This window comes from Pan paniscus, chromosome 19, assembly GCF_029289425.2.
Source record: "Pan paniscus chromosome 19, NHGRI_mPanPan1-v2.0_pri, whole genome shotgun sequence".
In the NCBI taxonomy this organism is placed as follows: domain Eukaryota; kingdom Metazoa; phylum Chordata; class Mammalia; order Primates; family Hominidae; genus Pan; species Pan paniscus.
In genome coordinates, this window is record NC_073268.2 from 23,353,644 (window position 1) to 23,375,883 (window position 22,240).

General features: G+C 58.3%; 2 protein-coding genes and 1 pseudogene across 3 annotated transcripts; all 3 read left to right on the top strand.

The window, feature by feature from the left end:
- The first annotated feature begins 756 nt into the window (after positions 1–756).
- Positions 757–5,019, top strand: LOC117976694 (keratin, type I cytoskeletal 42-like; annotated as a pseudogene).
- Positions 5,020–6,779: 1,760 nt separating this feature from the next.
- On the top strand, positions 6,780–11,853 carry LOC100976433 (keratin, type I cytoskeletal 17). The gene is made up of 8 exons (XM_003813842.7): positions 6,780–7,211; positions 8,257–8,339; positions 8,778–8,934; positions 9,535–9,696; positions 10,198–10,323; positions 10,410–10,630; positions 10,732–10,754; positions 11,602–11,853. Exons 1-8 carry the CDS (start codon positions 6,780–6,782, stop codon positions 11,694–11,696), a joined length of 1,299 nt encoding a protein of 432 aa, XP_003813890.3. The 3' UTR covers positions 11,697–11,853.
- A 6,766-nt stretch (positions 11,854–18,619) lies between these two features.
- KRT16 (keratin 16) lies at positions 18,620–21,726 on the top strand. Of its 2 annotated transcripts, none has more exons than XM_003813843.6 (8): positions 18,620–19,345; positions 19,782–19,864; positions 20,002–20,158; positions 20,273–20,434; positions 20,524–20,649; positions 20,953–21,173; positions 21,268–21,314; positions 21,475–21,726. In XM_003813843.6, the coding sequence occupies exons 1-8, from the start codon at positions 18,827–18,829 to the stop codon at positions 21,567–21,569; spliced, it is 1,410 nt and encodes a 469-aa protein (XP_003813891.1). In that variant the 5' UTR covers positions 18,620–18,826; the 3' UTR covers positions 21,570–21,726. The 2 variants fall into 2 exon arrangements, with proteins under 2 accessions (XP_003813891.1, XP_063455121.1); XM_063599051.1 differs by having other exon boundaries at positions 21,268–21,317; positions 21,493–21,655.
- The last annotated feature ends 514 nt before the right edge of the window (positions 21,727–22,240 follow it).

The following is a 22,240-nucleotide window of genomic DNA, read 5'->3' on the forward strand; positions in this document are numbered from 1 at the left end:
CCCAGGGCTGGGGATTCCAAAGAGAATGAAACAGACATGGCCTTGTCTCCCTGGAGCTCAGAGTCCAGTGGAGGAGGAAATAACCAAAAAAGTCATAGAAATAGGTATAAATTCACAACCTGGAGAAGGGAGGAGGTATGGTCTGGAAAAGAGACGCAGAAAGGGAATCCAAGAGGGCTTTCTGGAGGAGGTGGCAGCTGAGCCTAGAGGTGAATTTAGTTGGGGAAGAGGGAGTGAGGCCTAGGCAGCTTAGGCCATGACCCCCATGGTGGGAGACAGCTGCATAAGGGTCTCTCTCCTGGCATCCATGTTTACCCATGCCTGGGCATCCTACCCCCATCATCCTTTAACCCCCTGAAGGCCTTGGCTGGGTTCCAGAAATTCCCAGGAGGGTGCTCAGAGAGGACCACGGGGACTCTCATCACCCTCACCCTGGCTCCCCAGAAATTCCCAGGAGGGTGCTCAGAGAAGACCACGGGGACTCTCATCACCCTCACCCTGGCTCCCCAGAAATTCCCAGGGGGGTGCTCAGAGAAGACCATGGGGACTCTCATCACCCTCACCCTGGCTCACTTCCGAAAAGCCTGCAAGAAGGGTGTTGGAGGGTCTCCTGGAGGCTGCCAAGGGCATTTTCTCATGGAGCCCCCGTCTCTCCCAGATCCTGGTGGCTGTGGTCGGTAATTCCAGCTTCGTGCTGGCTACAGGTGGATGATGCCCACCTGGCTGCCGATGACCTCTGCACCAAGTGAGGCTGGGTCTCTGGAGCTGCCCCAGGGGCTGGACAAGCTGACCCTGGCCGGGGCCAACCTGGAGATGCAGATTGAGAACCTCAAGGAGGACCTGGTCTACCTGAAGAAGAACCACAAGCAGGTGAGGTCAGCTCAGGGAACGCAGCAGAAATTCACCTGGAAGCAAGCGAGGCTGGGGCCCAGAACCTCCCTGGGCCGGGCTGTGCTTTCAGTCCAGTTCCCGTCTTTTATGGATGACTAGCCCTGACCCTCAGAGGACACTGCGTGAGGCCTGGAGGAGCCCCTCGTCCCAAATAGACTTCATTTGTCCCTTGAGGCTCAGCTCACTGCAGTTAACTAACTAATGAGTAACTCAGTTTAAGAACACACAATGCTAATTATAATTAACACAATGCTTGTTATAATTAATTATAATAGTGATAGTCGTTAAAACAAGGAACTTCTGCCCAGCACTACAAGTGACTCACAGCCATTATCTCAGCTGATACAACAGCTGGGAGAAAGATACTCTTACTTCCTTTTGACCTTTGAAGAAACGGAGGCTCAGAGAGGTTAAGGGATTTATCTATGGCTGCACAGGGACCCTCCTTCAGGTCTGTTGGACTCGTATCCACCCCACCTCTCTGCCCCCTCTCCTGCCTCTCCTTTCCAGAAGGCTCTAGGTCGCAGGGACTCCAAAGCTCAACCCAAGGATAGAGATCCAAGGTCCTGTGGGGCAGTCAGGAGGCCTTACATGCCCTGTCCTGTGTCTTCCTTCTCAGCCGAGCTCTGTGCTGCTCTGAGCTGGGGGAGCCTACTCCCCGAGAAGCAGGACACCCGGACGGTGTTTCCCCCTGGCTTTGAGGCTGGTTATACAATTGCTTTCCTCCAGCAGATTAACATTTGCTAACGGGGCCTGGCGCAGTGACACAGCGTAGGGTTGCTTTCTGCATGCCTGTGCTGTGGGGTTGGTGGTGGGGGCAAGGCAGTGGTGGGGGCAAGGTCAGGGCAGTGAGTGAGGTCGCCCGTGGTCATCCTCCACCGTGCTGGGGGGTTGTCATCTCTCGGGGCTTAGCACTTGTTGGGGATGGGTGAATTCCAGTCCCGCGTCACGGTGTGTGTTGGGGGAGGTTGCTAATATTCACAGCCCTGTATGTTTGAGAAATGACAACATCCACCTCCACCTTCAGGGTGAGGAGCTGTTGGCCTATCTGTGTCTGTCTGTCTGTCATCTGTACCTGTCTCTCCGAGGGAAAGAAGGCAGGCCCCAGGGTCTTTCTCCAGGATGGCCTTGGGTGAGCTTCTGCTGTCCTCTCTGCCCAGGAAATGAACGTCCTTTGAGGTCAGGTGGATGAGGATGTCAGTGTGAAGATGGACACTGTGCCTGGAGTGAACCTGAGCTGCATCCTGAATGAGATGCGTGACCAGGACAAGACATTGGTGGAGAAGAGCTGCAAGGATGCCGAGGGCTGGTTCTTCAGCATGGTGGGTGGCCGTGTGTAAGCAGGTGTGTACACGTGTGGGCACATGTGCTGCATGCTGGTGCAGCTGGAGCACTGGCAGATCCACAGGCTGTCCCAGTTGGAAGGACTTTTGGAAACCAGTTGGACCAGCCCCTCATGTTTTAGATGTAAAACGTGAGGCTCAGAGAGGACTCAAGCTCACACAGCCCTTCACTGTGGCCTGCAAAATAGATCCAGGTCTCTACAAGTCTGGTCTTGGGTTTCCACCACAGCTGTTTACAGGATGTGCGTATTTGAATACATATGTATACCCTTGGCAAGCACAGGCTGAGTATCTCCGGTATCCTAGGGACAGCAACAGGCGCAAAAGAATAACACCCAGTGCCTGTCTTTGAGGTGCTGCAGTTCGGTAGGAAAAAGAAATGCAAATGACCGCAGAGCAGGCTGAATTCCTCCAAGTTCCAATGTGGGTGCAGAGGCTCTCTGTGCAGGTGCCTTTGGGGCCCCATAGAGGCCAGGGAGAGGCTAGGGGATGGTTCTGGAAGGTGAGGGTTCAGGAGCAGCCCCTTTCCTGTGCCCCACTTCTGAAAGCCTCCTTAAACCCCTGTGGCCCACTCTGCCTTCCAGAGAGAGGGGCTGAACTGCGAGATGGCCACCAACACAGAGGCCCTGCAGAGTGGCTGGATAGAGATATGGAGCTCTACGTCTCTGTGCAGAACCTGAGCCGTCCCAGCTCAGCAAGGTAGGGCCTCTGTCCCCTCCCCACCCTGTACCTGTCACCCCAGGGTGAGCCCAGCCTTGTAGACCCCTGCTTGGGGAACCAGAGTCCCCACCCAGCCTGTCCCTTCACACTTAGTGGCTGGGTGCACTACCACCCCATTGTGCTGGCAGCACCCACAGCCCCATACAGGAGGGGCTCCTCTCTAGTGCTCTGCCATGGGGAAGGGTCCCAGGTCCAACTCATCACACCACCTATCTCTTGGCCCACAGAAAGCATCGCTGGAGGGCAGCCTGGTGGAGATGGAGGTGTGTTACAGGACCCAGCCGGCCCAGCTGCAGGGGCTTAACAGAAGCATGGAGCAGCAGCTGTGCGAGCTCTGCTGCGACACGGAGCACCAGGACCACAAGCACCAGGTCCTTCTGGACGTGAAGACGTGGCTGGAGCAGGAGATCACCACCTACCGCCGCTTGCTGGAGGTTGAGGACGCCCAGTGAGTGTGTACCAGGGTGCCTGTTGGGGTGGGCTGGGGGCCTGCTTCACCCAGGGAGAAGTTGGTGTCTGAGCACCAGCGAAGTTCAGGAGGTGTGAATGTCGGAACCTGTTGGGGTTTGCAGGAGGTGAAACTGACGATGCAGGCTGGAGTCTGGCTGAGGAGTCTTGAATGCCAAGTTAAAGCGTCTGGACTAGATCACATAGGCAATGGGGAGCCATGGAGGGATTTAGAGCAGGAGAGTGAAATGAACATCAAGAGATTTTAGAACATTCACTCTGGCTGCAGAGGGAGAAATGGATCAGAGGGGTCAGGGCGGGGCCAGAGAGATGTGTCAGGGGACTGGAGCAGGGAGTCTGGCCAGAGAAGTCCTGTGCGGTGGCGGGTAGGGGGGCAGGGGAAGGAAGGTGGTGCACGCAGAAGAGCGGTTATAGCTCAAAACAGCGGGACTGGATGCCTGGATCTCGGGGTAAGCATGGCTCACAGTCAGGACTCAGTAAGTGTCGGGAGAACACATGAAGGAGCAGGCATTGATAGCCCTGGGTTTCTGGTTCTGATGACTGTGTGAGTGGTGAAGAGCAAGGTGGGTGGTGGTTGGGTTTGCAGTTGGGAAGGGTGATCAGGCCTTCAGCTGAGAGTGTCCCGGAGTCTCCATGCTTAGTCACACGTTGCAGCTTTTTGCTCCCCAGAAATGGTGAAGTCCATCTATAGTCTAACAACAGTCTCTCCTGCTTTAATTGGGTCTATTTGTTGGGCCCTCTGGGTTATGGAAAAACCACTTGCTTAGCTTCTCCTTGTAAATTCCTGGTGAGTAGCCACAGAGTGCCGCCAGGCCTACTGCTGTGCTGTTTCTTTTTCTTCTTCCTGCTGTGCTGAACCCCTGCCCTTTCATTCTTGGGCCTGTGCTAATTTCTGTGCATTCCCAACTGTGATTTTTCACCAATTTAGGGGAACCTCCTCTGCCAGGGCCTACTTCTCCCCAGCAGTGCTTGCAGGTGCCTGGGCTGGCTGGCATCCCTGGGCTGATGGGTGCTTCTCTCCCTGCAGGCTGGCCACTCAGTACTCCTTGTCCCTGGCCTCGCAGCCCACCCGGGAAGGTAAGAAGCTGCCCTGTCCTGCGGTGTGGACCCCAAGGCAGGGGAGAGGCTGAGGACCCTTCTGTGTGGGAGACTGGGGGGACCACAGACGCGGGGGCAGGTGAGGGGAAGAGCTCCTGCCTGATGTTCCCTGTGCCTCCCTCCTCCATCGCCTGCAGCCACAGTGACCAGCCACCAGGTGTGCCATCGTGGAGGAAGTCCAGGTTGGAGAGGTGGTCTTCTTCTGTGAGCAGGTCCACTTCTCCACCCACTGAGACCCCTTTCTGCCTGCGACAGCCCCACCTCCAGGGCCACGGCACAGCCATCAGCTCCAGCTCCCGGCATGCTACTGCCACGCCCCGAGTGTCCGTCTGGGCCCCGGTGCATGACCTGTTGTCTTTCTGTATCTACTTTCTGCAGCCCCTCACTGAGGAGGCCTCCTGGGTTTGTCCAGTGCCTACTATTAAAGCTTTGCTCCAAGTTCAATGCCTCGTGTGATCTGATCTGCTCATTGGTTTGGGGCAGTGTGGGCTGAGGGACTGGGGGAGGTGGAGTTTATTGAGTGTTTGGGTATCGGCTTGTCACCTGCCAATCTGTTCTGCCCACTCCATCCAGGCCTGGGGCTCCTGGAAAGATGAGAGGGGAGGAGGCAGAAAGATTAAGGGTGGAGGGATGGGACAGCCCCTTGTATTGGGAAAAGTTTCTAAGAATCAGCCCCTGAGTCCCTGTCACCTGTGGCTGGTCCCTGGGAGGGCCACACAGACTTTCCAAGGATGGCGCCTGTTGGGGAGCACTCCCTGCCTCAGCCCAGGGCGGGTTCAAGAGCAGAAGGAGAGGGGCTCGGTGGGGAGGGGCTTCTGAAGGAGTGGTCCAGGGCATTGATGAGTGAGAGGGGGTGGCAGTGACGCAGCCAGCCCAGGAAACCAGACCGGCTCTGCCCCAGCTCGGGGTGTGTGTGGGGCGGGGTGGCCGCTGTGCATGTACGCGTAGGGGGCATCCTGTTTGCTTTGGTGGCTTGGCAGCCACTGGGCTATTGAGGAATGTCTCTCGGCTGCTGGCGGGGCCGTCTGGGCCTGTCTGGGAAGTGGAAGCCATCGGCAGTCTGAAACATGACCACATTCCACCCAGCGGGCCTGGCGGGACCCTGGGACCCAGGGCCGGGCTTGGGGTGGTGGGCAGGGCAGGGTAGGGCTGTGGGGTGGGGCACATGGCCCACCTGAGGAGCCACCTCTTGGGGAGCCTGGAGTGGGAAGGGGGCTGGCTGGGGTCTCTGTAAGAGCCTCTTCTTGGGCAATGTCCTTTAGATTTCCTGTGGGCTGAGACCTGAGATAAATGCCCGTCACCTGACCCTGAGGTCTCTTGGGGTACAGAAGGGTGAGGGGAGTGGAAGGGGGCATCCCCCTCTCAGTTGGCACAGCCCACCATTTCCCCATCCTATAGCTGAGCCCCTGTTTGCCCACCCCAGCCTGGAGTGTAAACCTGGGGAAAGGTTTACACGAAGAGACTGGGTTAGCAAGGACTTCTAGGGATGGGGCAGGGTCAGAAGCTGACTGGATGGAACTGTAGCCCCTAGAGTGCATTCCTGGGTGTCAGGCTCTGCAGAAGGGGCCAGTGTGGACACTGCACCCCTCTGGAGCCCCAATTTCTTTATCTGTGATGTGGGTTGGTCTCCGAGGCTTGATGGCATTTCTATGCTGTGAGGTGGGCCTGGTGGGTTTGGGCTCAGTTTCCAAGGCAGGATAGGCTCTCGGTCTCCTCTTTCTCTTCAGCACCCAGCCCCGGGGCCAGCACCGTGGGTGGAGCAGTGTGGGGTGAAAGACAGCAACTTTGGCGGGGGGGTCACCTGACACTGCAACCCATTTCCCCACCAGACAGGGTTGAGGCGGGCCGGGCTGGGCTGGTGGCTGCCTGGGAGGGCCTGGGGACGGTGACGTCCTGCCTTCTCCTCTTCTCCGTATTAGGTCATGGGAAAGCATAGCTGGAGGGCCCGCCTGAATCACAGGTGACGGGCCTGAGACCAGAGGCACGCACACGCACGGCACCCAGCACGAGGATTTGGAGAAATGAGGCAAATTCCTGATGATGGGCGGGGAGGGGGCCCCAAGCCACCTGGGAGCTGGCAGGTGGCCAGTGGTGATGAAAGCCCAGGGGAATGGAAACAGAGGAGCAAGCCTGTTGTAATCGCTACGCCCACTTGGTGGCCTATAAAGGAAGCGGGCGAACCCCGGCAGCCCTACACAACTTGGGGCCCCTCTCCTCTCCAGCCCTTCTCCTGTGTGCCTGCCTCCTGCTGCCCCCACCATGACCACCACCATCCGCCAGTTCACCTCCTCCAGCTCCATCAAGGGCTCCTCCGGCCTGGGGGGCGGCTCGTCCCGCACCTCCTGCCGGCTGTCTGGCGGCCTGGGTGCCGGCTCCTGCAGGCTGGGATCTGCTGGCGGCCTGGGCAGCACCCTCGGGGGTAGCAGCTACTCCAGCTGCTACAGCTTTGGCTCTGGTGGTGGCTATGGCAGCAGCTTTGGGGGTGTTGATGGGCTGCTGGCTGGAGGTGAGAAGGCCACCATGCAGAACCTCAATGACCGCCTGGCCTCCTACCTGGACAAGGTGCGTGCCCTGGAGGAGGCCAACACTGAGCTGGAGGTGAAGATCCGTGACTGGTACCAGAGGCAGGCCCCAGGGCCCGCCCGTGACTACAGCCAGTACTACAGGACAATTGAGGAGCTGCAGAACAAGGTAGGGCCTGCTGGTGGGAGGGGTCTCCGGGGGGCATGACTTCTTCCCCCCAACTCCTGCCTTGGCCAAAGGCCTGGAGTCCAGCCATAGGGTCTCAGGGAGCCAAGAGTGGTTTGGCTGTGGCTTAGCTTCTGGGAACCTGCCTTGGGGCCCCTGTGTGGCTCACATCCCCCTTTTCTGGGGACAGCAGGCTGAGTCAGGAACAAAGAGGCCTTGTGGAGCCCCTTGGAGCCTCAGTTTCTCCCTCGTGGAGCTCTGCCACCTGGAGAGGTTGTAGGATGAGGCAGGAGGATGCAGATGGAGGGCTGGGCCCGTGGGCCGCTGGATGTGTGGTGTCTTGCTCCTTTGGAGCAGGGGTCAACAGGAGGGGGTTTTGGGTGATGTGGAGTGGGGGTGTCTGAGTGAGCTCCTGATAGCACCTGCTGCAGGAGTAGGCAGAAAGGAGGGGGCGGGACCTCAGTGTGGGGAAGGCCTCTGATGTGCCTTATTTGGGGATTTTTCTGGCTTCTCCTTTCCTCCTGCTGCCCCTTAAGACGGGCTCAGCAAACCCCAGGGGGCGGGGCTGCTGGCTGGCGCCCAGGGTTAGGGATTAGGAGGGGTCCTGACTTCTGATTTGGAACCACTCTTTAGTGAGGGCTCCTTTAGCCTCCTTTTGGGGGAGCCTGTCAGGGGCACCCTCTAGCTGACTGTAAAACGAGGGGGTTGCCCACATCCCCTCCCTTGTTCTAGAATTCTGGGACAGCTTCTGCCCTGGGGACATTTTCCCATTCTTTTCTGGTTGCCTCATACTCCCAGCCAGCTGTCTCTTCTCCTTTAAGGCTGAGCCTGCCATGGGGGTCTGGTGGGGTACAGAGTATCGGGGGAAGAAGAGGCACCTTTCAGCCCTTCAGACTCCTGTTTGCCCCTCCTCTGCCAATAATACAGCACGGGGCAAGGGAGGGGCTGGGCGAGAAGAGAGGCCCTGAGGCAGGAAGATCTGCTCAGAACCCTGGTGTGGGCTCAGCCACCCCCATCCAATGACCTGACTACTCTCCCTTCTCCTCAGATCCTCACAGCCACCGTGGACAATGCCAACATCCTGCTACAGATTGACAATGCCCGTCTGGCTGCTGATGACTTCCGCACCAAGTGAGTCCTAGCTGTGGCCTTGGGCAGCCTGGGCCAGCTGGGGGAGGATCTCAGGGTACCCCTCCTGACCCCAGGATTCCTTGGTTGCTTGTGGCAAGGCCCAGGAGCTCAGGGTGGGGCAGTCCTAGGAGCCCCACTCCTTAGTCCAGGATGCAGTGAAGGCAGCCAGTTCTGAAGGTTGCTGAGCTTAGGCAGGGAATAGAAGAGAAGGAGGGGAGGCGGGAGGCGGGAGGCAGAGAGAAGTAAGGAAGCTGGTGGGCGTGGGATCTGGCCCTGTGATGGTCCCGGGGTCCCGGGGCTGGAATTCGTTTCCACTCGACCCTCTCATCAGCCCTTCCAACTCCTTAGAGTCCTGGCAAAATGAAGGCAGGTGAGCAGCCAGGACCTGGATCTGCAGGTCCAAGCAGCCTGGGCTGAAGTCTCTGATTCCCACGGCAGGTTTGAGACGGAGCAGGCCCTGCGCCTGAGTGTGGAGGCCGACATCAATGGCCTGCGCAGGGTGCTGGATGAGCTGACCCTGGCCAGAGCCGATCTGGAGATGCAGATTGAGAACCTCAAGGAGGAGCTGGCCTACCTGAAGAAGAACCACGAGGAGGTGAGGTGGCTGGGGCAGAAGGTCAAAGATGCTGAGGAGTGGGTGGCAGAGCCCTGGGGCTGGGCAATGGCTGAGGCCGTGGGAGAGAGCAGAGCAGGTGCACTGGGATTAGTCACCTTAGAGGGCTTCCCTGTCTGCAGAGCCCTGATCCTTGGGGTCCAGTGTGCAGGGCAGACTCCTCTTTGTACCACACTGCTTCTCTGTACACAAGGAACCTCCCAGGGGCCTGCAGAGGCTCCCTCTACCTACCCTGCCTCCCTCATGAGGGTGGGGGATAAGTAAGGAAATCTTGTCCCATTTCAAACTCTCAAAGCTGAACATCTACATAGAAGCTTGGAAATTAGAGGGGAAATTTTGGGGGCATAGGCCTAATAATTAGATTTTATTTTGGAGAGTCCTTGGTCTAATGGGGGAGATAGAGTCTGATGGTGGAGGCAATACTGAGCAGATGAATAAAAATCATTTAGAGGGTCAGATAGAGCAGAGGGAGAACAAAGGAGGGGTCCTTGTGGGAAGTGGGGTCCCCTTGTGGGGGAAGGCTTGGGAGTGAGAGGTCAGGATGGGTCCAGATGCGCACATCCACATCCCCTTTTTCCATAGGAGATGAACGCCCTGCGAGGCCAGGTGGGTGGTGAGATCAATGTGGAGATGGACGCTGCCCCAGGCGTGGACCTGAGCCGCATCCTCAACGAGATGCGTGACCAGTATGAGAAGATGGCAGAGAAGAACCGCAAGGATGCTGAGGATTGGTTCTTCAGCAAGGTGGGGGCTGCTGCAGGCCAGAGGGCTCTCTTAGGGGCTGGGGCTCAGGGGCCTTAGCACTGACAGTAAGCCCACAGCCAGATGTCTTGGAGGTGCCCCTCCTCAGTAAGCTGCATGGACCACAGGGTCACCCACTGCATCAACAGACATGGAGCTGAGCTCAAGCTGGGATCTGGCGGGTGGGTGGGGAGGTAGGGAGCTCCCTCAGAATAAAGGCAGAGGGTAAAGACCTTGGGAGTCCCCACCTCTCCCTCAAGAAGTCAGGAACTAGCATCAAGAGCCAGGCTACATGTTCTGGCTTGTTCTCAAGTTTCCGGTCTGTGCCTCCCACACACAGGGATTAACCATAAAAAGTTAACATTTCAAATGGCATGTTTCTGGGCTTTGGGATGTGGGAAGCTGGTGAGAAGGCACACTCTCTCCACAGTTAGATTTGGGAGGATGCCTGACTTGGGAGAGGGACCCAGGCTCACACCGCCCTGTCCTGTGTCCTGTCTGCAGACAGAGGAACTGAACCGCGAGGTGGCCACCAACAGTGAGCTGGTGCAGAGTGGCAAGAGTGAGATCTCGGAGCTCCGGCGCACCATGCAGGCCTTGGAGATAGAGCTGCAGTCCCAGCTCAGCATGGTAGGAACAGTCCTGTGCATGGGGGAGGGCCCAGAAGAGGGCATTGACCATCCTCACTGACCCCTGGTCTTCCTGCCCTCCTGCAGAAAGCATCCCTGGAGGGCAACCTGGCGGAGACAGAGAACCGCTACTGCGTGCAGCTGTCCCAGATCCAGGGGCTGATTGGCAGCGTGGAGGAGCAGCTGGCCCAGCTTCGCTGCGAGATGGAGCAGCAGAACCAGGAATACAAAATCCTGCTGGATGTGAAGACGCGACTGGAGCAGGAGATCGCCACCTACCGCCGCCTGCTGGAGGGCGAGGATGCCCAGTGAGTGGGGGCGCCTGGGGTCAGGGCTGGGGGCCTCTTGGCAGGGGTGGGGCTCTCAGACCCACATCTAATTTCCTCTCTGTTTTTTTTTTTTCTTTCAGCCTGACTCAGTACAAGAAAGAACGTAAGCATCTTCATGGCTTCGGCCCTGGGGGTTGGGTGCATGGGACAGGCAGCCCACCTGCACGTTGCTGGGGCAGGGTCCCCAGGAGCTCCAGGAGTTGATGGCTGTCCCTCAGCAGGGAGAAGTGACTCATTAGCACTGAGGATTGATACTCAGGAAAAGATCAAATGAGAGAGACACTGTCTGGTCTGATGGGGGTGGGGCAGGGAACTGGTCCTTACCTTGGAGATCCTAGTCTGATGGAGGAGACAGGTCCCAGCTCTGGAGATTGTCATCTGATGGGAAGATAGGAGCATGCTCTCATGATCTTTGCTCTTGACAGCTTTTGGATGAGCAAAAACAGTCCTGTCTCTGGGGACTGTAGCCTGATGGGAGACAGGGACATGGTCCTTGTCCTCCAAATTCCAATCTGATGGAGAATATATGATCCTAGCCTTAGGGTTCCTAGTCTAATGGAGGAGATAGGGGCCTGGTTTTTGTCTTGGCGATCCCAGTCTGATGGGGGAGATGGTAGAAAATCTATGTCCTAGAGACTGCAGAGAAATGGAGACAGATTTCATGGAGTCTACATGGCTCCTCCCTGGCAGGACACACTGGATCAGAATCAAATAATCCATCTGGGGAGGCAAGACTCACACAGGGCCACCGGCAGAGGGATGGGATGGAAGGGAGGTGGTGGCAGGGACAGGAGGGATGTGCGTGCAGTGTGATGTTGAGGTGCCAGTGGAGGCACTCACAGCACCTGGGGGAGGATGAGGGAGAGAGCCGGCTCCTGTCCATGAGGGCTAGGGGGCAAACGAGGGTCTCCTGGCCCCTACCCACTTTAAAGCGCCTGCTTCTCCTGCAGCGGTGACCACCCGTCAGGTGCGTACCATTGTGGAAGAGGTCCAGGATGGCAAGGTCATCTCCTCCCGCGAGCAGGTCCACCAGACCACCCGCTGAGGACTCAGCTACCCCGGCCAGCCACCCAGGAGGCAGGGAGGCAGCCGCCCCATCTGCCCCACAGTCTCCAGCCTCTCCAGCCTCAGCCCCCTGCTTCAGTCCCTTCCCCATGCTTCCTTGCCTGATGACAATAAAGCTTGTTGACTCAGCTATGAAATGTGTCCTTGTTCTGGCCCCTGAAGTGGGCACTAGGGACAAAAGGGTGAAATGGGAAGGAGTGAGGGTGAGGGGAGATGGTGCTTGGATACCCACCGTTGTTGATTGGCAGGTCAGGGGTCAGCTTAGACCAGCATAAAGAGTAAGTCTGGGGAGAGTTTGGAAGGGGGTGCTTGCCTCTCCCAAGGGCTGGAGATTTTCAGGGGGTGGTCCAGGCTGCGCTAGACCTGGGGTGGAGTTGGTGTATCAGGTGCGGTCCTAGGTGGCCACTGCTTGCCCTGTGAGTAGCTCTGTGACCTCGAGAAGTTAGGCAGTCACTTCCCCTCACTGAGCCTTGCTTTCTCATCCATAAATGGATGGGAAGATCTCAGGTGTGGGAGCCTGAATCCTCAGAGATGACTCACTCAATCAGTTGTTCCTCCCGGTCCTGTGGGCTGTGCCCTACCCCTAGATGGGGCAGGAGGTGGGCAAGGGCTGGGATAAGCACGAAGGGAGGGTGGGTGGGGGAGGCAGGCTGGGTGGTTGGGGCCCAGACTCCTGTGTGAGTCTCAGGAAATCCCCAAGAGAGGCCCCCATTGCCTCCGCCCTGGGAATGTGAGTGGGAGGCTGGTGTTTTCAGGGAAGGCTATGGACCCCAGGCAGGTATGGGAGAAAGGGTGGGGCCTCTCTCAGGGATGCTTCCTCACATGGTCAGCTGTTGCTCAGGATGGGGACGGGGTGGAGTGGGGGGGCACTGCAGATGGGGTGGCTGTGCCCAGGGAGCAGTGCCACTCTCCCTGGCAGTCTGGGTCCTCTTTGGTTCCCCACTAGGGACAGGGGTGGCGTGAGGGAGGGTAGAAACTGCCTCCTGGGAAAATGAGAAGGAACAGTCCTGCTCCAGCCACTCCCGGCACCCTCTGAGCACCAGCCCCAGCTCTTGCTGGTGGCAGCAAACGTGGCTGTGGGGAACAGTCTGTGGGAGGTGAGCCTGACACCTGGAAATCTTCCTTCTAGTAAATCCGGAAACTGCCAGGCGGGTTGGCCTGCTTTCCTGGTTTTCTTCAAGCAGGGGGTTCGTGGGAGGAGGACGGTGCCTCCACCTCATCACTGCTGGACCTGCGGTGTCTCTGCTGCTGCAGAATCAGACCAGGGCCCCCAAACACCCTCTCTCTCCTCGTGCCTGGAGGCTGGGGGTTGGGCCCAAGCCTGAGGAAAATGGGAGTGACCAGAGCCCTCTGAGCCTGGGTTGGTGAGGGTTTGGGACTGGCAGAGGCCAGGGATGGGGGTGGGTACTGACCACTGGGGTATGGGTGACTTTGGGCTGGTCACAGGCCCTCCCTGGACCTTGGAGCTAAGACATCCTGGGAGAGAGTTTCTCTCTGCAGGGGAGATGGCTGCCTGGAGTCGGGGACTCGTACCTGCAGCGGCATCTGCAAGACTCAAAGCAAGGGCAGGCTCTGCTCCATCAGAGGCTGACGTCTCCTTGTTGTCTGGCAGCAAACGTGGCGCCATGGAGGGCAGGAGGGAGGCACTGTTTGCACCAGGCCCCCACCACACATCCCACCACAACCAGAAGAACCAGCCCTGGGCTGCAGATGGCTCATTCCGGAGGGTGACTTCGTTTATCTGAATAGTCCCAGGAAGCAGGGAGGGCCTGGGGAAAGGCACCTCGTTGTGTGGATGGGGACACTGAGGCTCCAAGGAGCAGTGACTCAGCCCTTGTCCCGGAGCCTAGGGGGTCAATAGTGGAGACAGGCACGGGAGGGGAGTGGGCCCCGCTTCCGCGCCGGGAAGAGGAGCCCAGCCCCACCTCCTGCCCCACCTCAGGTTCCAGGCAGGGCTCTCTCTCCCCTCTGTAGATCCTGGGGTCCACAATTACTGATGGGGCAAGTGAGGAGGGGTCAGAGTGTGGGGAGGACCAGAGACGGCCCCAGACTGTGCCCCTCTGCTGGGGAAGAAACCCTTCTCCACAAAGTGAGTGGGTGGGGGGCTCAGGATGCCAGAATGGGGGAGCCCCCCCGGTGTGCCCAGACAGCTGAGCCAGGGGATGGTGGGGAGACTCGAGCGGCTTTGTCTGTCCAGGCACCCCAAGTGGGCCCAGGCTGCTGGGGACATGTGCCTGGGGTGGACTGGGGACCCAGCTATGGGACTCATGGAGGGACTCACAGTTCATCCACACACTCCCTGCCCACTGCACAGAATGTTCCACCCTGTCATCAAGGCAGAAGCTGCAGATCTGTGGTTGCCCTTGGAGCTGCCACACCTGGTCTTGAGTGATGGACACACACATATGATTCTCAGGCCAGGTCCATGCCAGTGGTAGCCTACCTCTGGATCCCCCTTGCAGGGGCTGACCTGGTAGCATGCCCGGGGGGAGATGAGTGTCCCCCACTACATCCATCTCCCTGCAGGACATCCTGCCAGGGGAAGGAGGAGACACCGGTCCTGACCCCGAGAGATAGTGCCTGCCCTGAGGGGACCTGAGGGACTGACAACAGTCCCTCAGCCTTTATGCAGTGTGGGTCTCTTGTGGCAACCCAGGTTTTGGGGAGATGAGGGGAACAGAGGGAACAGAGCCAGGTAGATCTCCCCCCATGCACAGAGCTGAGGGGATAACTGAGCTGGACAGAGGCCCGTCCTCACCCTGAGCTGTAGTGACCATTTGAAGAAACATCCCTGAGAGAGGCCCACTCTTTCTCCCACACCCCCCTGGGGTCCGCAGCCTTCCCTGGAGGCACCAGCTTCCTGCTCACATTCCTGGGGTGGGGGCAATGGGAGCCCCTCTTGGGGGTTTCCTGAGACTCACACAGGAGTCCGGGCTCCTTGTTTGTGCAGAACAGGCACCCCAAGTGGGCCCAGGCTGCTGAGGACATGTGCCTGGACTGGACTGGAGACCCAGCTATGGGACTCGTGGAGGGACTCACAGTTCGTCCACACCCACCCTGCCCAATGCACAGAATGTTTCACCCCATCATCAAGGCAGAAGCTGCAGATCTGTGGTTGGATTGTGAAGGGCTATGACAGCCCCACCTTCAGAAGGGGGGCATCAAACATGCAGGAGGGGAGAGGAGCCCCAAAGGTGGGCCTGGCACTCACAGATTTCCCCAGATCCCGGGAGCCGTCACAGGGGCAGAGCCTGGGCCTGGACATTTGTTCTCCCCCAGGGACCCTGCTCTCTCTGTTTCTCTGCAGGGCCCCAGTACCCCACCATGGCCTGACATTAGTGTATTGGGATTGTCTTTACCACCTTCTCCCCCAGAAGACTATGTCTCCAGGGCTTCTCTGTCTTGTTCTTTGAGTCTGAGTGCCCAGCACAGTGCCAGGCACATAGTAGGCACTTTATAAACACCTGCTCATAAACATAACGCTAGCCACCAGCCTTTTCCAGGTGCTTTATTTATTTGGCCTCGAATCCCCTAATATGCCTGTGAGGCAAGGCTGTTATTCCCATTTCCCAGAGAAGGAAACTGAGGCTCAGAGAGGCTGAATGTCCGGCCCAAGATTTCGCCCCTGCTTGCCCCGATTCTAGGCTGCTCTGTCCTGGCTCAGTGGGGCTCTACTTTTCCTTCCTCCTGCCCTGAAGCCTGTGGCTCTGGCTTGTCCACCCGAGGCTGGGGGCCCTGCAGCAGCCCCCTCTCTTCCCTCAGCTTCTCTGCCCCCCTCCTTAGCCCCCTAAGCTGCCTCCTGCCTTCCCAGCCTGAGTTGGCTGGGGAGCTTGTAAAACAGCCCCACCAGCAGGCTTGTCCTGAGCGGTGCTGATGCGGGAGTTGGAGCAGGGCTGCAAATCTTCATGGGGACTCTGACGATCTGTCTGGTTGGAGAATCACTGCAAGTCAAGGCGTGGCATTGGCCAATGGTGTTTCCTGGCTGCCTCAGGTATGCCATGATCTCATGCCTCATGCTTGACATGGGCAGTACGAAGGAGGAAGGAAGGAGGCAGGGTGTGGGGAGGAATCCTCTGCCTGGAGGATGCCCACTGGGCTTCTCTGTGCTCACCAGGCTTAGTGGTCCTGGCTCTTGGCCACCTTGGGGCAGGTGTGCATCACTGGTGCAGAGGAAACACCTCCTCCTCCTCCTCCTCTGTCAACTCAGATCCTCTGAGGCCCTGCTGGTGCCTCCCTCTGCTAGGACCCTTTCAGGGATCAAGGCCAGGAGGGCAGCCCCCTCCTCTACTGCCGAGGCTCAGCGGGGCAATGCCTACCCCAGCTGCCTCCTGTGGTGTGGGCATGGCAGGCAAGCCCAGCACCCCAGGGTTTCTAGCCAGGTTCTGTATTTTCCAGCATTAGTTTTCCCTCCAGGGTCAAATGATAAGTTCTTCTAAGGTCAGAGACTATGTCATCATCTCCCTCTTCACCCCCAGCCCCCGAGAGCTGTACACACAGCAGGTGCGTGATCTATGGAGTTGGCTGAGCAGTTTGGTGCGTTGGTCAGCAACTTCCTGCAGCTTCTCAGCCCATGCAGATCCCCAGGTCTGCAGTGCTGGGCTTGTGTATAATCCCGCCCTGGCACCTCCTGGAATGGGGAACTTGGCGGGGGGCAGTGAACCAATGAGAAAGGGGTGTGTGTGCATGCACACACAATGGGGGCAGAGAGTGAAGAGTTCTCAGAGACTCTACTACGAGAGTCGGTGTGAATCCTGGCTTGGGAGTTAGAGCTGGCTTGAGTCTCTGCTCTCTCACTTTTGTGCTGCTTAACCTGGATAAGGCTTTCCGCCCTCTCCGGTTGGGGTATTAATAGCCTTTGGTGACCTTGAAGACCATTTTCAGTTCTGAGGGTGATGGGTCTGTGGATGGACCAGAACTCCAGGCCCAACCTGACACCTGAACACTGAGGTTTTTGTCCAAGATTCCGGGGTCCCCTTTGCCCCTCTTTTGGGTAGGGGTGAGGAGTGTCAGGTTCCCTCTCCCAGGTTTGACTCTGAAGGGATGTGCATCCGTTCTGCTCTTACCTCTGGGATGAATGACCAGGGGAGATGTAGCAGTGACAAAACCCTGGTTCTGCTGAGACAAGGAATTGCCTGCCCCAGTGGAGCTCAGGCAGAAGCAGGCTGTCTCTGGGCTCCTCACCTCAACAGAGACACTGCAGAGCAAGGCCAGTGGCCAGCACCGAGGGATGCCCCACAGCACCCTGAGGAGGCCCCGTCTTGGTGCCCAGACCCCTCCATCCTCCCTCCAGTCCTCGTTGCTGGACCAGGCTCTCAGGCCAAGGCCACGCCCACCGTGGGCAGACCTCCTGCCAGTGATCGTGGGGAGGTGGGTGAGAGTTGGGTATACTGGCCCCGCCTGCAGGCATGGTGGGAGCCTGGAGAGGGCCAGAGGTCTGGGTTCTAGTTGCAGCTCTGCAGCTTAAAGCAGAGTGACTTTGAGTGAATCTCCAGCTGTCTCTGGTTCCCCCACTGTCCCCTCTGATCAAGAAAATTATGTAAATTTGAGATGCAGAGAGAGAGGGCTCAGGATGATGGAACGGGCTTAGGCAAGAAGAACAGGTTCACATCTCAGCTTCCAGTGACTGGTGTCTTGGGAAGTCCACTTACCCTCCCTGAATCCCAGCTCTCTCACCTGAGAACTGGTGGCAGGAATAACGTCCCCCTCATCCCCGCTCACAGAACTGTATGGCACACACCGGGCTCTCCATGCATGCCTGAGTGGGCCCATAACCAGTGCTCTCCCCCAGCTCAGCTGGATGAATGGAGCTGCCAGGCCTAGCCTGGGATCTGTGGACACAGGAGAGAGAACTGCTGGGAACGGATCCCCGGCTAGTCCTGTTTCTACAGGGTAGGGGGGGACTCTGAGGCCCACGGTGGGGTCAGGGGTCACACCTGGCTGTAGTGGCAGGATGGGGCTCCCTCCCACCAGCTTGCAGGTGGGGTGCCTGTGATTAGGAGAGGGCGGTAGAGGAGTGGCGGAGCTAGGTGTGGGGCTGTGGTGTTCTTCAGCTGGGAGTGTGGGGGGCGCAGGGCCCTGCTTAGGGGTGCGGGAGGGTGCCAGCGTGTAGAGGTGAGTGTGAGGAGCAGGTGGCTGGAGGGGCAGGATGGGGAGGCTGAGGGGCAGGGCTGGCCCTCGGGGAAGGGCCGGTGGGGTCCTTCGCGCATATTTCTTTGTGGCTAGTGGTGTGTCGTCCCCTTTTACAGATGAGAAAACTGAGGACCAAGGGGCTATAGGACCAGCCTGTGCTGTACAGCTGGTAAGGGCAGAGCAGGGACTCAGTGCCGCCTGTCTAGCTCCATGGCCAGTGCTGTTCGTATGGTGCACACACTTCTGGAGATCCCGGGGGCTCAAGGCAGCCTCTGGAACTGGAATTAGATCCAAGAGGGGAAAGAGAGTCATAGGATTTTTAGAACCAGAAGGGACTCTGCAGTCACCCAGTCCAGCCTGGTCACTGAGGGGAAACAGGCCCAGAGGTGGGAGGTGGGGAGCCTCAGGCCACACAGCAAGCAGAGTGAAGACACGAACTCTGCCCCTGCCCAGAGTGGGACATGTGGGATCCCCACAACTGCTCCCCAAGACAGCCCAGGATGGCATCACTGAGGTCTCTTTCAGCCAAGGCTGTCACTGTGGGGCAGGGAGTTCTTCTGAAGGGCTGACTCACTGCCTGGGGACGCAGTTGCCACAAAGCCACCTGTGCCAAGGCCCGACTGGCCCCGAGGGCTCCAGGAACGGGAGCCTGATTCCCGGCCGCCCAGCCTGAGTCACCACCGACTCGCATTTGTGTGTTTTTCTCTTGGCCCCACACCCCCAAAGCTGGGTGGGAACTCTGAGCCGGCACACAGCAGAGTTGATCCTGGGCTGAATAATCCAGAGTGAGGAGTTGGACGGGACCGGGAGTGATGAAATCCAGAGGGGAACCTGGAGTCAGCAGTTAGGAGGGCCCCGCCTTCCCCAGGTGCATATAAAGGTCTCTGGGGTTGGAGGCAGCCACAGCACGCTCTCAGCCTTCCTGAGCACCTTTCCTTCTTTCAGCCAACTGCTCACTCGCTCACCTCCCTCCTTGGCACCATGACCACCTGCAGCCGCCAGTTCACCTCCTCCAGCTCCATGAAGGGCTCCTGCGGCATTGGGGGCGGCTCCAGCCGCATCTCCTCCGTCCTGGCCGGAGGGTCCTGCCGTGCCCCCAGCACCTACGGGGGCGGCCTGTCTGTCTCCTCTCGCTTCTCCTCTGGGGGAGCCTGCGGGCTGGGGGGCGGCTATGGTGGTGGCTTCAGCAGCAGCAGCAGCTTTGGTAGTGGCTTCGGGGGAGGATATGGTGGTGGCCTTGGTGCTGGCTTCGGTGGTGGCTTGGGTGCTGGCTTTGGTGGTGGTTTTGCTGGTGGTGATGGGCTTCTGGTGGGCAGTGAGAAGGTGACCATGCAGAACCTCAACGACCGCCTGGCCTCCTACCTGGACAAGGTGCGTGCTCTGGAGGAGGCCAACGCTGACCTGGAAGTGAAGATCCGTGACTGGTACCAGAGGCAGCGGCCTGCTGAGATCAAAGACTACAGTCCCTACTTCAAGACCATCGAGGACCTGAGGAACAAGGTGGGTGACTTTGGTGTACGGAGCACTGAGAGAGGCTGGGGCTATAGTGGCCCTTGGGATACCTCTTTTTAGCAATTACACTTTACAAACAGGGAGACTGGGCACCTTTGGGGAGTGGCCAGGATCACCCAGGGAAGTGGTAGCAGAGGGTCCCTTTTCAGTATCTCTGTGCCCGGACTGGGGCTGTTACCCTAAATCTCTTATTTCCTTCAAGGGTTCAGCTGCAAGTTCAGCTTCCCTGCCTTGGGCCCAGGAAGGGGGTGATCGGGATGGAGTGCATCCCTACGTACCCTGAGCTGGTGGAGAAGGCATGCTAGCCCTGCCAGCCAGAAGACTTCCAGATTTGGGGCGGTTCCTTTTGCCCCTTTCTGCCTTTCATGCTCAAGTAGTAAGGTCCTTGGCTGACCAGGGCTCCTGTCCTCCATCCCCACTCCAGATCATTGCGGCCACCATTGAGAATGCACAGCCCATTTTGCAGATTGACAATGCCAGGCTGGCAGCCGATGACTTCAGGACCAAGTGAGCAGCCAGCATGGTGGGCTGGGGGCAGAGGGCAAGGGACAAAGAGTGGGGCTGTCCACCCAGCAGGGCCAGCAGACCCCGAGCCTCAGAATCCTCAGGGCTGCAGCCTGAGGACCTGACCTCTGTCCTGCCAGGTATGAGCACGAACTGGCCCTGCGGCAGACTGTGGAGGCCGACGTCAATGGCCTGCGCCGGGTGTTGGATGAGCTGACCCTGGCCAGGACTGACCTGGAGATGCAGATTGAAGGCCTGAAGGAGGAGCTGGCCTACCTGAGGAAGAATCACGAGGAGGTGCGGTCGCTGCTGGCTTCCGGGGTGGGAGGCTGGTTTGGTGGGGTTGCCAGATGCACCCAGGGCCAGGAGAGGAGTCTGCTGAACTGACCGCCTCCTGCCATCCCTTCCCAGGAGATGCTTGCTCTGAGAGGTCAGACCGGCGGAGATGTGAACGTGGAGATGGATGCTGCACCTGGCGTGGACCTGAGCCGCATCCTGAATGAGATGCGTGACCAGTACGAGCAGATGGCAGAGAAAAACCGCAGAGACGCTGAGGCCTGGTTCCTGAGCAAGGTGGGGCTCGGGCCCGCAGTGAGCCTGCAGCACTTCCCAGCTGGGGGCTTTGGGAGAGCCTCACCTTTCACTCTGCTTTCCTGCCTCAGACCGAGGAGCTGAACAAAGAAGTGGCCTCCAACAGCGAACTGGTACAGAGCAGCCGCAGTGAGGTGACGGAGCTCCGGAGGGTGCTCCAGGGCCTGGAGATTGAGCTGCAGTCCCAGCTCAGCATGGTATGAAGGACCCAGCACAGCAGCAGCCTCCAAGTCACCAGTAATGGCCACCACCCCCTCAAAAAGCCACAATCTAGTTCCACCTTTCTTTTCTCAGGATGGGACCAGGGGACTCATGGGACCCGTTATATAGATAGAGAAACTAAGCCCTAGAATAGTGGGCTAGCTTTTCTCCATATTGTCTGGCCCATCAGTACCCCAACTGGGATCAAAATCCAGGCATCTCTCAAAAAACATGCCCAGAGACCTGGAGGAACAGGAGTGACCACCTCCATGGACTCTTTTTCTCTCTCTCACTTGCAGAAAGCATCCCTGGAGAACAGCCTGGAGGAGACCAAAGGCCGCTACTGCATGCAGCTGTCCCAGATCCAGGGACTGATTGGCAGTGTGGAGGAGCAGCTGGCCCAGCTACGCTGTGAGATGGAGCAGCAGAGCCAGGAGTACCAGATCTTGCTGGATGTGAAGACGCGGCTGGAGCAGGAGATCGCCACCTACCGCCGCCTGCTGGAGGGCGAGGATGCCCAGTGAGTCCCAGGCCCCTCAGTTCTGCCTCCCAGACCCTTTAGCCCCCCTACTGCTCTCAGCACAACTGACTGCCCTGCCTTTTCTCTCCCACAGCCTTTCCTCCCAGCAAGCATCTGGCCAATCCTATTCTTCCCGCGAGGGTAAGGCTCCTGAGGCTCCCCGGCCCTGCAGCCCCTCTGCCTGTTTCCATGGAGTGGGGGCTGGGCCCTTCTCCTCAGAGCTCCCAGCCCTCCCTTCTCCCTGCCCTGGAGTCGGCTTGGCTCTCAGACCCCTTCTCACCTCCTCTTCTCTCTCCCACAGTCTTCACCTCCTCCTCGTCCTCTTCGAGCCGTCAGACCCGGCCCATCCTCAAGGAGCAGAGCTCATCCAGCTTCAGCCAGGGCCAGAGCTCCTAGAACTGAGCTGCCTCTACCACAGCCTCCTGCCCACCAGCTGGCCTCACCTCCTGAAGGCCGGGGTCAGGACCCTGCTCTCCTGGCGCAGTTCCCAGCTATCTCCCCTGCTCCTCTGCTGGTGGTGGGCTAATAAAGCTGACTTTCTGGTTGATGCAAACCTGTGTGATCTCTGTTCTTGAACTGATGGGAGGGGAGTTGCAGGTGCTTTCCAGAAACCTTCTGGAGCCTCACAGCCTGAGAGATGTGGGAAATGGGACAAATCTCAGAAGATCTTGAAGGGTCTTCCTGGAAGACCTCCATGCTCTATGGAAGTGGGAGGTGGGACACAGGATGGGGGAGTGTCCACACGTGTTGACTGACACCATGGAGGCATTCTACAGAGGTTATTTATGATATTGTCCTTGCAACCCTGTGAGGTGGGTATGGTCAGGCCCATTTTGGAATTGACAACCCCCAGAATTCAGAGAGTCTCAGTAAGTTGCATAAAATCATGCAGATAGTAAGTGGCACGGCTGGAGCTCAAACTCAGTTCTGTCTGTCTGCAAAGTCCATGCCTTTCTTTTAACACCACTCTACCTTTTTGGGTATTTTAACCCAAAGACTCCCATGCTTGAATCTTAACTCTACCCATGGGCTCTCCCACATCTGCACACAGTTTCTACGCTGGAGGG